This window comes from Seriola aureovittata, chromosome 4 (genome assembly GCF_021018895.1).
Source record: "Seriola aureovittata isolate HTS-2021-v1 ecotype China chromosome 4, ASM2101889v1, whole genome shotgun sequence".
In the NCBI taxonomy this organism is placed as follows: domain Eukaryota; kingdom Metazoa; phylum Chordata; class Actinopteri; order Carangiformes; family Carangidae; genus Seriola; species Seriola aureovittata.
In genome coordinates, this window is record NC_079367.1 from 29,155,643 (window position 1) to 29,170,890 (window position 15,248).

Genomic DNA, 15,248 nt, shown 5'->3' on the forward strand with positions numbered 1-15,248 from the left:
CAGGCTGAATAATATATGTAGATGCTTTTTCTGCTGCTTTTCCTCTCATCTAAATGTCACCATCCGAGTCATCAAGTCTTCAGTACTATTACACTCTGAGTAACATATTGTTGTTCAGACTAAGATAGTAACACATTCATCAAAGTTATATTTCGCCATTACAGTAATTGACAGAGTTATGCAGCTAATAAGGTTGGATTTGACGGCAACCCCGCCTCCTTCACCTTTATGATTAGTCCTGTTGACTTTGTAGCCAAACTTTGGAATGTAGGCTTCAGTCCTAAGGCTGTTAAATGGTTCAGAAAGTGTGCTTGATCATTTGCACAGCTACTGGAAATCTTACACACCCATCACAAATAGTATTAGTTGGAGCTGTGTTGCTCAGACTGAGGCAGATGGGATTTATTAAACAAGTAGTATTAGACCAGCCAGCCCATTAACATAATATTGTGTTTTCTTATGATTACCATTTACAGAATTAAAAAAATGTAGCTCTCTCATGGAACCTTTAAGCGCTCTTGGGGGCCCTCTGGTGGCCATGGGGGCTCTAAGCAGGCGCTTAGGGAGCATGTTTTTGAGTAACTGCAGCAGATTCAATTGTATGTTACTGATATCATCAATTAAAACTAAGATGCAGATTAATTAAGCCATAAATACAATAATTATGACGGAAACATCACAAGTAAGCATAGGAATATTTAAAAATAATTATATTAATTATAAAAACTATATAAATATATATAAAGTAAACTAAGTTCAATTTATTATAAAATCATAATCTATCAGATGAGATGTTATATGATATATTAGGAATATTAGAGCTTGAAACGATAAACAAAATGATCTGGATGTTTTCTTCTTTATGACAAATATTCATGCAGTCAGGCCGAGTAATACAGAGGATCATCTGCTTCTTTCATCACACTTAAATATAGGATATTTGGCATAACCGAAAATGTTCACAGTAAGTCTGTTTTATATATGCAAGCAAACTGGCTATAAAAAGCATAACATATAAAACTGATTTACATGTTCTTCAGAGGAAGGAGGAAGCTCAGGAGGAAAAGAATGACAAACACTGAAACCAGTGTCTTGTTCTGCACATTTTAAATAAAGTACTGATAATCTTTTCTGTGTCTTGTCAGTAATGCCCGATGATATCAGGTTGGTGGGAAGTTGACTAGAGATGAGAAAGCAGGGAAACTGGGCCCCGGTGGACCTGAAAAGAGCAGCTGCAGCGTGCAGCCAGCTCAACCGTGGCTCCGCTGTTTCAATACGAGAAATGTCCTCTTACTCGTCTTTTGTGAGCTTTCAACCACATCTCACAGTCTGCATCAGCTGGCGCAGTGCACTTTGCAGTGCACAGTTTTCTTAAACTACAGTTAATAACTGTGGTAATGAATGCAGTGTCGCAGTGTTGTGCTTTTGTACATTAATGCTGTTTCATGCAAAGGCCCAAACCTGACAGCATTAAAAAAAAAAAGATTTGTTTTCTACATACCAGTAGTGTGTGAGATGAGTATCAGTTTAATGACTCAGGTTACAATGCTTTAGTTAGTTAGTTAGTTTCTGTTTTTCTTATACAGCTCAGCATGAATTGCATATAATTAACTGAATAATAATTAAATGAATGAATAAAAGCACCTTATTCATTCATTGGATTATTATTCAGTTTTACAAGCTACATCTCTACCTTCATGAAAGTAAAATGAAGCGTAAAGAAGTCCTCAAAAAATATACAAACTTCATGGGACTAACAGTCTTCAAACATTTTGTCTGCCATAAACTATTTGACAAAGTGTTAATCAGTTCTCATAATTTTAATAAAGTCACGATACGGATAAACTCTACTACTTACTTTTTACTTTTGGTTACAAAATGGTTACAAAATACTTTTTAAAATGTTGCATTTGAATTAAAACCACGTCATTACGAACTGATGGGATGATTTTAAATGTGTTTCAGCCTCTCTAACAGAACTGATCATCAGACTTGTCGTGATCCTGCTGGGTATGATGCTGCTCATCACAGCCCTCTGTTTCACCTCTAAGGTACCGTACACATCGACATGACATATTTAGTCAGCAGAGAGCAGTGATTTCAGCAGCGACAGGACATGTCTGCTGTCATGTCTTTCCAGATGGGCAGGAGCCAGAATAATGCATGAGGGAAGAATGCAAGAGCTCAGTGATGATGGTCTCTACATGAAGAAAAAGGAAAGAGAAAGATCTCCGAGCTCCAACAAACCACACCACCACACCACCTGCTGGATGAGGTGAAACAGGCTTGAAATGTCTTTATAAAGGCCTAACTTTAGCTTTTTACTGCTGGTGATTGTATTTAAGCTTCAAAAATCATATAAGTGGTGTCATTTCTCTCACAGCTGCTGCTGCTTGCAGGAACTACCAAAGGAAGAGATCCAGAGTAGTTTGTCAACCAACCAATTGCTTCATACGTCAGAACAGCAATCTCTACCCTGCACACAGCCAGAAAGGTTTTTATCTGTTATAATTTCAGTGGTAGTAGCATCTCCAGGATCTTTCCTGTATGATAATAGAGCTGAAAATACTCTAACTAACTCTAACTAACATGCTGTTGTAAACACATCATAGCCTCACTGTATATGTTTAAAAAAGGCTCAGTAATTTCCAAAAAACACCTGCTCGCTGCAGCATTTGTTGGGGACTATTTTCAGCAGCGGATTGATCAACATGCACTGCCCGACTAAGTATTTGGGGCAGCAGGACAAAGTATGAACAGTCAAAACAGACTACTGTGTGTTTGTTTGTTTGTTTTGAAACATTTTTCATTTTTAAATTTTTCACTTACACCGGTTTAAAGATAGAAACATACACACTTATTTCAACTGATGTTCCCCAGAACATGAATGTGCAGGCAGACACATAAATAACAGTTTGGTTTTGCCCCCTGGTGGCAACAGCAACAAATACAAGCTGGTGTCTGTTTACTCACTGTTAACTGTCAGTTCCTAAACGATTAATCAATATTGTAAGTGGGACTCACTGAGTCGCTTGTCAATAATCTTTCTATTACTGTTCCTACCAGCTGACTTACCAAAAGGTTGTTTGAACTGTTTCTTCTTGAAATGGTTGAAGATTTACAGATGAGTCAATCCAGTTTTTCTTCTATCTGTCTGTCTGTCTGTGGACAGATGTTGTCACTTCGATAGTGTCACAACTAAGATCCGAATGAAGGCAGAGGTCATAGGCCGGTGTGTTCCGACCTGTGGGTACTGGGCACAGCTGGTGTGATCCCATCACAAGATGACTCTACTGTTAGATTTGTGCTGTAGTTTTATTGTAGTCACATATACATTTGTACGTTTTGCCATAACATCTGCAACCCAACAACAACGAAGGAAGTGATCCATCAACTGTTGCTATGATTATCTATCATTAAAGAAGTTCTCTGGAGATATAGATATCTTGCCAGTTGGGTATCTTCCATAGCATTTTCAGTACAAAATCACCCTCATCGTGGGGGGGGGGCTTTGTTTGTGGGCCCTTTTCCCCAGCACTGGATGATGTATTCAGTAACCTTATGTTCATAAAACACAGAAAATATACATTCTGACTCATAAAACAGTTTATCATTTTAAAAATGGTTTCACTCAATGTTTCAACGATACACCACTAGATACAGAGCCCACTGCATGATATTAAATTAGATCTTTTCATTATATTTTCTACATACAATTTAGTTTTTTTTAAATAATTTCAAAAGCCCGTCAAATTAGTACTCGTTCTCGTCATCTCCCGCTCATCCGGATCGCGGGGGCAGCAGCCTCAGCAAAGAGGTCCAGACAGCCCTCTCCCCAGCCACTTCCACCAGCTCTTCCGGGAGAATCCCGAGGCGTTCCAAGGCCAGGATGAGTGAACAGGATCCTGAGATACTTAAACTCCGCCACTGAGGCAGGACCAAGCACGCCCTGTAGGCTTCCTTCTTCAGCCTGACGGCTTCCCCCACCTCTGGTGTCCACCAGCGGGTACGGGGGTTACCGCCACGACTGGCCCCAGCTACCCTGCGGCCGCAGCTTGCAACAGCCGCCTCAACAACAGCAGAGCGGAACAAGGCCCATTCAGACTCAATGTCCCCCACCGCTCTCGGGACACGATCAAAACTCTTCCGCCAGGCTTTCCCAGCAGACCCTCACAACCCGTTTGGGCCTGCAAGGTCTGCGCGGCGTCATCCCCCGCCATCTGATCCAACTCACCACCAGGTGGTGGTCAATTTGCAAATCCGCTCCTCTCTTCACCCGAGTGTCCAAAACATACGGCCGGTCTGATGATACGACTACAAAGTCGATCATAGACCGGCGACCTAGGGTGTCCTGGTGCCATGTGCACCTGTGGACATCCTTATGTTTGAACATGGTGTTAGTTATGGCCACACTGTGACTAGCACAGAAGTCCAATAACTGAACAGCACTCGGGGTCAGATCAGGCAGGCCATTCCTCCCCACCACACCCCTCCAGGTCACGTTGTCATTGCCCACGTGAGCGTTGAAGTCTCCCAATAGGACAATGGAGTCCCCTTTCGGGGCACTTTCCAGCACCTGTCCCAAAGACTCCAAAAAGGGCGGGGAGTCTGAACTGCTGTTCAGCGCATAAGCACCGACAACAGTCAGAACCCAACCCCCGACCCGAAGGCGCAGGGACGCAACCCTTTCGTCCACCGGGGTGAACCCCAACATACAGGCAGAGAGCCTGGGGGCCACCAAAAAGCCCATCCCGGCCCTCCGCTTCTCCCCCGGAGCAACTCTAGCAAAAAGGAAAGACCAGCCCCTCTCAAGGACTTGGGTTCCGGAGCCGACGCTGTGTGTTGAGGTGAGGCCGACTATATCTAGCCGGTACCGTTCCACCTCTTCCACAAGCTCCCGCTCCTTCCCCGCCAGAGAGGTGACGTTCCATGCCGTCAAATTAGATTTATGGTTATAGAAGGAAAGTGGGGTGTGGTCTATTAGGCTCCTTTATGGCACCCTTTGGTGAGTGTGGTCCCTGGGTTGGCCACTCCCCTGCCCCTCCATGAGAGAGAGAGTATTGCTTCTCTGCAGTAACACCATCAGCACCTACAATACAAACAGTCCAGAGACCGATTCAATCTTAATGTTTCAAAAAATGTTCGACGTATATTCCCTTCCTCAATTCTGATGTTGGAAAGTTATGTGATGAGACGGATTCAGACAGAGACTGTTTGACATCCCAAAGAGCTGTTTGAGGTAAACTCTGATTCTTTTTAAGCCGACAGAGTGAGTGTCAAAGGGTGAGGGGCAAAGTTAGACCTGCACCGACACAAAGACTCTACTCAAACACTCTGTCTGCTTATTTTTCTTTCTCTTCCTCTTCAGAATCTGTCAGACTGGTTAATGGGACTTACCTTCAGGTTGTGGAGGTGAAGTCTGACCAGTCGTGCTCATCAGTGTGTGAAGACAACTTTATCCAGAAGGATGCAGAGGTGGTCTATTTGGGACCTTTACTGCAGGGCTCCTTCAGTCCTGCAGGTGGCGCTGTATGGAGAGGAGGTCCAAAGAAGTCCGGTGGGAAAGCAAAGAGTCTGTTCAGCTGGACTGTGGAAGCTCCAGCTCAGCTAGAGACATCTGCTCACCTGCTAAATTTGTGGTCAAGCTTTATTTTACAGTTATTATTATTTTATTATTTTATTTTTAGATAGACACCAATAAGACGAAACAAGCCGTAATAAGACATAACAACTCATACTTTGTATCAAATTACACAAAACTACAAATAATATGTTCTTTATTAGACAGTAAACATAGTTATACCCTATATAGATACCATGGTTACACCTAAATTATTCTGTAATTAGAAACCGCCTATAATTATTAGATCCAAAATAAACAATACTTAAATACTGTTACACCAAATTATACTCTAATTAGAAAGCAAATAGGAGACCCTAATATACTATTAGACATCATTTTACAAGATCATAGTCTAATGAGAAATAAAATACAATGTTCTACAAATAATACTGTAATGCTTCACATTGAATACTTCCATCATGGACCTACGATAGCTTCATGAGACAGCTGTAATTAGAGGAATGTAATGCCGTATTATATCAGGAACATATTATTTGGCCTTTATTTAAACATTGTTTCACTTTCTTACTGATCATTAGTTGCTCATTGGAAGATATCTGTACTGTGAACTAAAGTCAAAGCACATCAGGCCACATGTTGGCACTCCCTCACCCATCCGTTGTAGATTGGACGTTGTCCACAGTCCAATGTAGGTTGTAGGTAGTGATAGTTTCTACTCTCATATGTCACAAACATTAGACTATGGAAGCTGCTAGCACATTCCATCTTTATTTCCCACCGTGAGACACTTATTACACACTCTAGCGGCACATTACAACAAAACTGTACCGTAAACTAAAGTGAAAAACAACCTGCATATTGTGGTTATTTTTACAGTTTCCGTCATTACTTCATCATTATATCACAGTAAGTTTGTTACCAACAAATCAGACACAGCAGAAACAGGATATAATTTTAACTTATCTCAAACATCTAGTAACGGGTCTGTGAGGAAAGGCAAACTCCTTTTATATTTAAAAAGAAAAACTTGCATATTTACAAAATGCTCCAATGTCTGACAAAAATATTAAAGGAATTCCATTGCCATATCCAATAGCTATCCAGCTGTACCTTAGTTTCCTAGTTTCCTTAATTAGTTACCTTAAAGAGTTACTGAACACCAGGCTGAGACATTTCAAGCCTGTTTCACCTCATCCAGCAGGTGGTGTGGTGGTGTGGTTTGTTGGAGCTCGGAGATCTTTCTCTTTCCTTTTTCTTCATGTAGAGACCATCATCACTGAGCTCTTGCATTCTTCCCTCATGCATTATTCTGGCTCCTGCCCATCTGGAAAGACATGACAGCAGACATGTCCTGTCGCTGCTGAAATCACTGCTCTCTGCTGACTAAATATGTCATGTCGATGTGTACGGTACCTTAGAGGTGAAACAGAGGGCTGTGATGAGCAGCATCATACCCAGCAGGATCACGACAAGTCTGATGATCAGTTCTGTTAGAGAGGCTGAAACACATTTAAAATCATCCCATCAGTTCGTAATGACGTGGTTTTAATTCAAATGCAACATTTTAAAAAGTATTTTGTAACCATTTTGTAACCAAAAGTAAAAAGTAAGTAGTAGAGTTTATCCGTATCGTGACTTTATTAAAATTAGGAGAACTGATTAACACTTTGACAAATAGTTTATGGCAGACAAAATGTTTGAAGACTGTTAGTCCCATGAAGTTTGTATATTTTTTGAGGACTTCTTTACGCTTCATTTTACTTTCATGAAGGTAGAGATGTAGCTTGTAAGACTGAATAATAATCAAATGAATGAATAAGGTGCTTTTATTCATTCATTTAATTATTATTCAGTTAATTATATGCAATTCATGCTGAGCTGTATAAGAAAAACAGAAACTAACTAACTAACTAAAGCATTGTAACCTGAGTCATTAAACTGATACTCATCTCACACACTACTGGTATGTAGAAAACAAATCTTTTTTTTTTTTAATGCTGTCAGGTTTGGGCCTTTGCATGAAACAGCATTAATGTACAAAAGCACAACACTGCGACACTGCATTCCTTACCACAGTTATTAACTGTAGTTTAAGAAAACTGTGCGCTGCAAAGTGCACTGCGCCAGCTGATGCAGACTGTGAGATGTGGTTGAAAGCTCACAAAAGGCAAGTAAGAGGACATTAGATTTGACATCATTTTGTCACACATAACAAAATGATCACCGTAACGCCTGCATGTTAAGATCTGTGTGTGTTGCATTTCCCTGTTTGACACAAACTGTCCATGAAGTTACCTGAGACAGTGAGAGAGAGTGGCCGGCTCTCAGAGGAGAAGTTATGGGAGAAAACATGGACGTGATAAACACATCTGTAGCTTCCTTGGTGGGTGTGGTCCGCAGCAGAGAACAGGAAACGGGCAGAGTGATTGACAGCTGGCAGGGTGTGGTTGTGCTCTCTGTGGGCGGGGCTGAAGATCAGCTGGAAGGAACCTTCTTGGTACTGTGGTTCAGTAGCGCATGTGATGGTGAAGTCGGAGCCCATGAGCACCCGAAACGCCCACTGCTTGGAGTCTCCGTCAGCGGAGGGAGAGAGGGAGATGCTTGGCTGAGCCAGCAAGTCTGTTAACACAAGGGGAGATAATGAGCTGAACCAGCAGACATGTGAACACAGAGAGACAGAGGGCCCACCTCCACCTCCACCCCCACCCCCATTTCTTAACCTTGACATTAGCTGAATGTCTCGTCTGTCTCCATCCTCAAGTCTCTTCTTTTGTGTGTCGCACTGACACTGTGGGTAAATGTAAGCAGCAACTATCTAGCTTGTTTAATACACTTTACTTTCTTACCTTCAGACCTTCTGAATTAGATTGTGTCAAGTATCTACGGCTGAACGCTAACGTTAGCCAGTTTCTAACTTAAACCTTAAGTTATTGTTAAGTTGAAACTAATGTCAGCTAGCTGATAGCACACCTTCATTTCTAGTGCCGACTTGTAATTTCAATACCAATATAAAATGTTATATATGATCTAATTCTAACAAACACTGGTGCACTTTATTTTGACATTTGAACAGTCTGTGTGTGTCTGTGATGGTTGGTCTTTTACCTATTTGATATTAGCTCCTAATAGTCACCTCCTTTGTTTTCACTCAGGAATTCAGGAGTTTTACTTGTTGGATCATTGAACAATATTAAAATCCATGTTTGCTGAAGGCTCAGTAATTGTATGGGCAGTTGTGGAAAGTAATTAAGTACATTTACTCTAAGTAATGTACTTAAGTACAATTTTGAGGTACTTGTACTTAACTTTATGGTACTCTTTACTTCCACTCTTACATTTCTACACCGCTACATTTATTTGTCAGTTTTAGTTCATAAAGCAAGATACTGTAAGGACTGTAACACTTCAGTTCACTGACACACTGTACTGTTTTCCCTTTTGCCCCAGAGAAAAATTTGACCCCCCCCCCCTGATTGTCACTGTATAATCTGCACTCTGAGTAAATGTAAATGTAAATGTAAATGTACAGCAATACTATGTGCAAAAGGGCTGGGTGAGGTGAACTATAGGTCAGAGGGTGTGGTGATTAATAAATAACTATTTTCTCAACCTTGCATTAACGTTTTCCTACCATGACTTGCACTGTATCACACCGCAGATCAGCTTGTACAGTGAGTGCACTCGTGTAGGAATATGGTATAACAGGTGAGAAAATGTACTTTCAAAGGGCTGTTTGACGGCAAGTTAAAGATAACTACCTCACACATCCCCACTTTAAATAAGCTAAACTATCCCTTTAAGATGTGACTGTCCAATAATACCTGAGCATATCACTTCGATGCCAGCATAGGTTTCAGTAGGATCAGTCATCATCACACAGTCGGAGAGTGCAGATGCCGACTCAACACAGGAACTCTTGACCCACCACACAGGTCTGTCTGGATGTATGTCTGTCATTTTTCCACAAACAGCAGAACCACAGTCCAGCTGTCTACACACTGTAGCTGCAGAATTCTGGTCCCATTCAGATTCCCAGTCAGCCACTGGTCTCCACTCTCCCTGGTTTTTCATCTCCAGTTCACCAGCGCAGCGGCTTGCCCCTCCCACCAACCTGACATCGTGTGGATCTGAGACAGGAAAATAACTTGTAGAGGGAATAATCCAGTACGCCGAATCAAAGTTATGCAGCTCACCTCTTACCTGAGCAGGTGAGTCCAACAGCTTTGTCAGGTGAGCAGGTTTTTGTAGCTGAGCCCGACCTTCTGCAGTCCAGGAGAAGAGACTCATTGCCTGCACACCGGAATTCTTCGGTCCACACTGGAGCCCCTTCTCCATAGAGCGCCCCCTGGAAGGCTGAAGGAGCCCCACAACCAAGCTCCCTACAGACCACCTCTGCATCCTGCCGGTCAAAGTCACCTTCACACACCGACGACCACGAGAGGTTAGACCTCACCTCCAGTCTGCCTGAGCACAGGCCAGTCCCATTAACCAGCCTGACAGATTCTGAGGATACAGAGGGAGAGAGAGAGCGAGAGACAATGTTTAGCTTCTGAATATCCATCCATTTTCTCAGCAGAGATCCCGAGGCATTCCCAGGCCAGATGGGACATGAAATCCCTTCAGCATGTGCTGGGTCTGCCTTGGGGTCTACTCCCAGTTGGACGTGCCCAGAAAAGATTTAAAAGGAAGACGTCCAGAAGGTATTCGAGATATCCAAACCACCTCTGCTCACTGCTTCCTATAGCAAAGAGCAGCAGATCTACTCTGATCTCTTCCCAGCTGTCTGAGCTCCTCATCCTATCCTGTGAAGGAAACCAATTCGGGCCAGTTGTACCTGTGATTCCATTCTTTGAGTCGTCACAGTCACCTGTGACTGAGAGGGTGGATCTTAAACGATATGAGCCAGTCTGATGGCAGACGCCACGGCGAAGGGAGGAGGGCAGAGATATGGACACATGAGAGCTGTGTGCTGCAGATGAATGCTGAGAGCAGCCGCACGGTCAAGTACGTGACGCTGCAGGGAACAGAGCACCACAGTCTTGGAATTTGCACAAACTGCAAACCGCCCCAGTGCACACTGGAGGTTACAATCTGATGAAACCCGCAGGATAACATCAACTGACACAAGCAGAGATACAATCCTGAGGTCATTGCTCTGTCTGTCCACACCTTGGCTTTGCCTTGAGAGTCTGTCCATGAACATGACAAACAGAATCAATAACGAGGCATAACCCTGCCAGCGCCCGGTGTGCGAGTCTTCCTGCTGAGAAAGCAAAGCAGCTCCACTCCACTCAGTAAAGGAATGTGGGAGATAATAAGACAACCACCATCTTCTGCCATGAGACAAAAATGAGCTTCTAGTACAAGCATCATTTTCTGTGTTCGTCCTAGATAACTTTGCAGTTCAGTCTAACGTAATCCACAACTGACCATGTAACACAGTGACATTGCTGTTAGTATAGGCGCCATTAATGGTTTTACCTGAGCAGGTGATTTCCAGTCTGGAATAGGTCATTTTATTCCCTACTGCCACACACTGCTTCAGTTTGTATTTCGACTGAACACAGGAAGAGTTGAGCCACCACACAGGTTGTTTGAAAGAATCCTCGGTCCTCTTTGTTGAAGCAGATGAGCCACAGTCCAGCCATCGACATATTGTAGCTGTTGCCTCCAGGTTCCAGTCAAAGTCTAGGTTACTCACTTTTCTCCACTCTTCGTGGTGTTTCAGTTCTAGTCTACCAGTGCAATAGTTAGCTCCTCCCACCAGCCTGACTTCATCAGGGTCTGAATAAAGATAAATTAATGATTAGGGAAAGACATAAAATGACTCGAAACAGAAGAGAAGCTTACTCAAATCAAAGCGGTGCCTCTACCTGCGCAGGTGAGTCCAACTGCTTTGCCAGATAAGCAGGTTTTTCTCACGGTCCTAAAGCTGTTACAGTCCAGGAGGACAGACTCATTGCCTTCACATTGGAACTCTTCGGTCCACACTGGAGACTCCACTTCTCCGTACAGCGCCCCTTGGAAAGCTGAAGGAGCCCCACAACCAAGCTCCCTACAGACCACCTCTGCATCCTGCCGGTCAAAGTCATCTTCACACACCGACGACCACGAGAGGTTAGACCTCACCTCCAGTCTGCCTGAGCACAGGTCAGTCCCATTAACCAGCCTGACAGATTCTGGAAAGTGAGAGTGGATCAAATAACACTGAATCAAATGAGACACACTCTTTAGGTCTTTGTCAAACTGTGGATCCTGCTCTCAGACTTCACTACTTATTTTTGCATAAATGTATCTCTGCAATTTATACTGATAAATAAGGAAAATGTTGTCTCAAATCTAACAAATGAAATTAGGTCTATAATGTAACAGATTAGGGAAAGATTAAGTTAAAAGAAATTTAATTTTGAAGCTGGGTTTATTATTTTGGTAACTTGTAGGATTGAAATTCCAACATGTGTTCGTTCACATGTGGGGAAGTTGGCAATCTTCATCTATCCATTTGCTGTTGTCTTTGTTTGGCATTCCCAGTAAGTGCGCTTTTGTTTAGAAACCTAAGGAATAAATATATCGTTGTATTTGATATAAATTACTAATTTTATATTCTATAATTTGGTATACTTACCTATTTCTTACTTAGCTGTAGCTAGAGTTAAACATAAAAGAAACACTGAATACCCGTGTCATTTGTTTTGTTGCAGTTTTACCTTTTATCCATTACAAATCCTGCCAAGTACTACATGTGTCTGTTCATTGGAGGTTTTTGGAGGAATGAGTTTAGCTTGCTGTTTCATTCAACCTTAGATGAAAACAGTATTAGGCCTGAATAACACATGCAGAAACTTATGCTATGGATGTAAACAGACAAACCATCATTTTCTTTTTTTTTATCATAACCCTCTTCTTTCATCTCATGTTTCCTGTCTGTATCTTTAGTGTGAGATCATCCAGTAATACTAAAATAAAAAATAAAAAAAACAATTCACAGGACATGGTAGACCACTGTTCACTCCACATTTCATACCAACAGTCAGTGTTGGTTTCTGACTATGACCACAATCAGCACCTAACCTTGACCAAGCAGTTATTTTAACTATAACGAAGCCCCTAACCATAATAAAGCACTAAGTTTAACCATAACCCACATAATGATGTTTTCCTAATTCTAACCAAACCTTAAGCACAGCAGTATCGGGTCAGAAAACTGCTCTTTGTAACAGTTTTAGAAGGACCAAGGCCGTGAGTTGTGCTCACGTGGTTCATATTCCGTTCTTCACCGCAGTGACAGATAAAGGAGGAAACTGAACTATGATGGCAGCTGTACAGTTTACTGTCACTTCTTAGTTAATGACACTCACCTGAACATGTGATTTCAAGGCTGTAGCTTGGCTCTGAAAAAAAGAAAGCGATGTCAAAAGGAGGATGAACAGCGGATTTCTGTCCTCCTCGTATTGAAACAGCAGAGCCACAGTTGAGGTGGCTGCACACTGCAGCTGCTCTTTTCAGGTCCTTGTACTGGTTATTAACAGGGGTCCAGTTTCCCTGCTTTTTCATCTCTAGTCTACCGGCGCAACGGTTGGCCCCTCCGACCAACCTGATATCATCGGGCATTACTGACAAGACACAGAAAAGATTATCAGTACTTCCATTTATTTAAAATTAGCAAAACAAGACACTGGTTTCAGTGTTTGTAATTCTTTTCCTCCTTTACCCGTTGAAGTGTGTGTGTCCTCAGCCCAGAGCCCTGAGGAGAAACATAAGAAAATAAATGTGAAAATAAAGAGATTTGACCAGAGCTTTGCAGAGATTTAAGTCTAGTGTCTTCTAACTATCTGCCTCAACATCTTCAGATACAGGAAACTCAAAAACATGCTCCCTAAGCACCTGCTTAGAGACCACATGACCACCAGAGGGCCCCCCAGAGCTCGTAAAGGTTTTTATTTTAATAGGCTAGCTGGCTAATACTACTGCTTTAATAAATTCCCCCAGCCTCTCTCTGAGTAACACAGCTACAACTAATAATAGTAGTAATGGGTGTGTTAGATTTACAGTACAAATGATCAAGCACTAAAAAAAAAAAAAATCCATGAAGGACCCCATAAAGCAGAAGTCGGCAACTGGCAGCCCATGGCCAAAACTTGATATGTTTTTTGTTAAATCGAAAAAAAAAAAAAAAAAAAGATCTCTGTTCCAAAAATAGTTACCTAAAGAATAACTAACTCTTTAGCAATTTTTTTTTTTTGGAGCAATACTTTATTTCAAGCTGTTGTGAGCTTTTATTCTGAAAAATTCTGAAAGGAAGTTCCAAGGGTTCTGTTCCTTTCTTGACAAACCTCTGAGGGAGCGGACATACGATGTGTGATATGAATAAAATAACAGGTCAATATTTGATTATTTGCACACCTGCTGTAAATTTAGCAAACCAGTTATCAGTTTTATTAGTTGTAACTGTGTTGGTCTGACACAGGCCTCGTTAACATAGTCTTGTATGATTGCCATTGACATAATATCACAGAAAAATATTACAATAATTTGAATACGAAAATGTTTCTCCTACAGTGAAATTTGTATTTTATATGTTATGTGAAAGCAGCAGATGATCCTCTGTATTACTCGGCCTGACTGCATCAAAATTTAAAGTTATCATTAAGAAGAAAACATCCAGATCATTTTGTTTGTCATTTCAAGCTCTAATATTCCTAATATATCATGTAATATCTCAGGGACGGGGAATATAATATGTGTAAAATACTGTATGTATTATATGTTATGATTTTATAATGAATTGAACTTAATTTACTTTACATCCCATCCTGTAATTTGAATAATTAATATAATATTTTTTTAAATATTGCTATGTTTATGTTTTGGGATGTTTCTGTCATAGTTATTGTATTTATGACTTCATAAATCTTCATCTTAGTTTTAATTGATGATATCAGTACAATACAATCTGCTGTAGTTACTCAACACAGTAAATTTAATAATAGCAGTATTTTTCCTTTGTAATATCAATATCATAGGGACAGTATTTACATAGATAGAGCTGCAACAGTGTCACCACAGAGCACAGTGAACCAGGCAGAATGTTTCAGATCTGTGTGAAGTGAACACAGGGATTTGGCCTATGTAATAAGAAACATTTTAAAACACACACACAAACACACTCTGCCTCTACAAACATAAACACCTTCAAACATCCATTATTAAGCCAGAGTCCTACCTGGGCCCCAGAGAGACAGTAGCACTATCAGCACTCTGTGATCCATGTCCGCCCAGCATGAAGCAGCGTGCTGCTCTGTCTTCCTCATGTGTCTCTGCTCTTGTCTTTATCAAGTTCAGAGTCAGGTCCAACCCTCAGGGGATTTCTGCTTTATTTTTTTTAACCTTCTATTGTAGGTCATCATAAAGGTGTAACGTGGGCTGATTGCTCTCAGAGCATAAAAGAATCATCAAAATATAATTTAATTTAATTCCAGCTTTAATTAAATTTAATACTCAAAGAAACGTGACATTTGACTGGAAGTTTCGGGAAACGAAAGCAACAATAAGTTTCTTCTTGCTTTCAGTTTGCATTAAATTGATGCAGATGAATTTGGATAGGATCTCTATCCTGAGGCCGATTTATCTATCTCATTACCTGAGAATAACACAGTGACAACTC

The 15,248-nt window shown here is 41.3% G+C and overlaps 1 protein-coding gene across 1 annotated transcript; it reads right to left on the minus strand.

Annotated features, from left to right (window-relative positions):
- Window positions 1-5,862: 5,862 nt before the first annotated feature.
- Window positions 5,863-15,034, minus strand: LOC130167815 (scavenger receptor cysteine-rich type 1 protein M130-like). Its single transcript, XM_056374313.1, has 10 exons — window positions 14,808-15,034; window positions 13,296-13,328; window positions 12,943-13,197; window positions 11,458-11,763; window positions 11,066-11,368; window positions 9,785-10,087; window positions 9,406-9,711; window positions 7,880-8,203; window positions 6,998-7,083; window positions 5,863-6,908 (listed from the first exon to the last, which is right to left on the minus strand). Exons 1-10 carry the CDS (start codon window positions 14,893-14,895, stop codon window positions 6,882-6,884), a joined length of 2,031 nt encoding a protein of 676 aa, XP_056230288.1. The 5' UTR covers window positions 14,896-15,034; the 3' UTR covers window positions 5,863-6,881.
- Window positions 15,035-15,248: the final 214 nt, after the last annotated feature.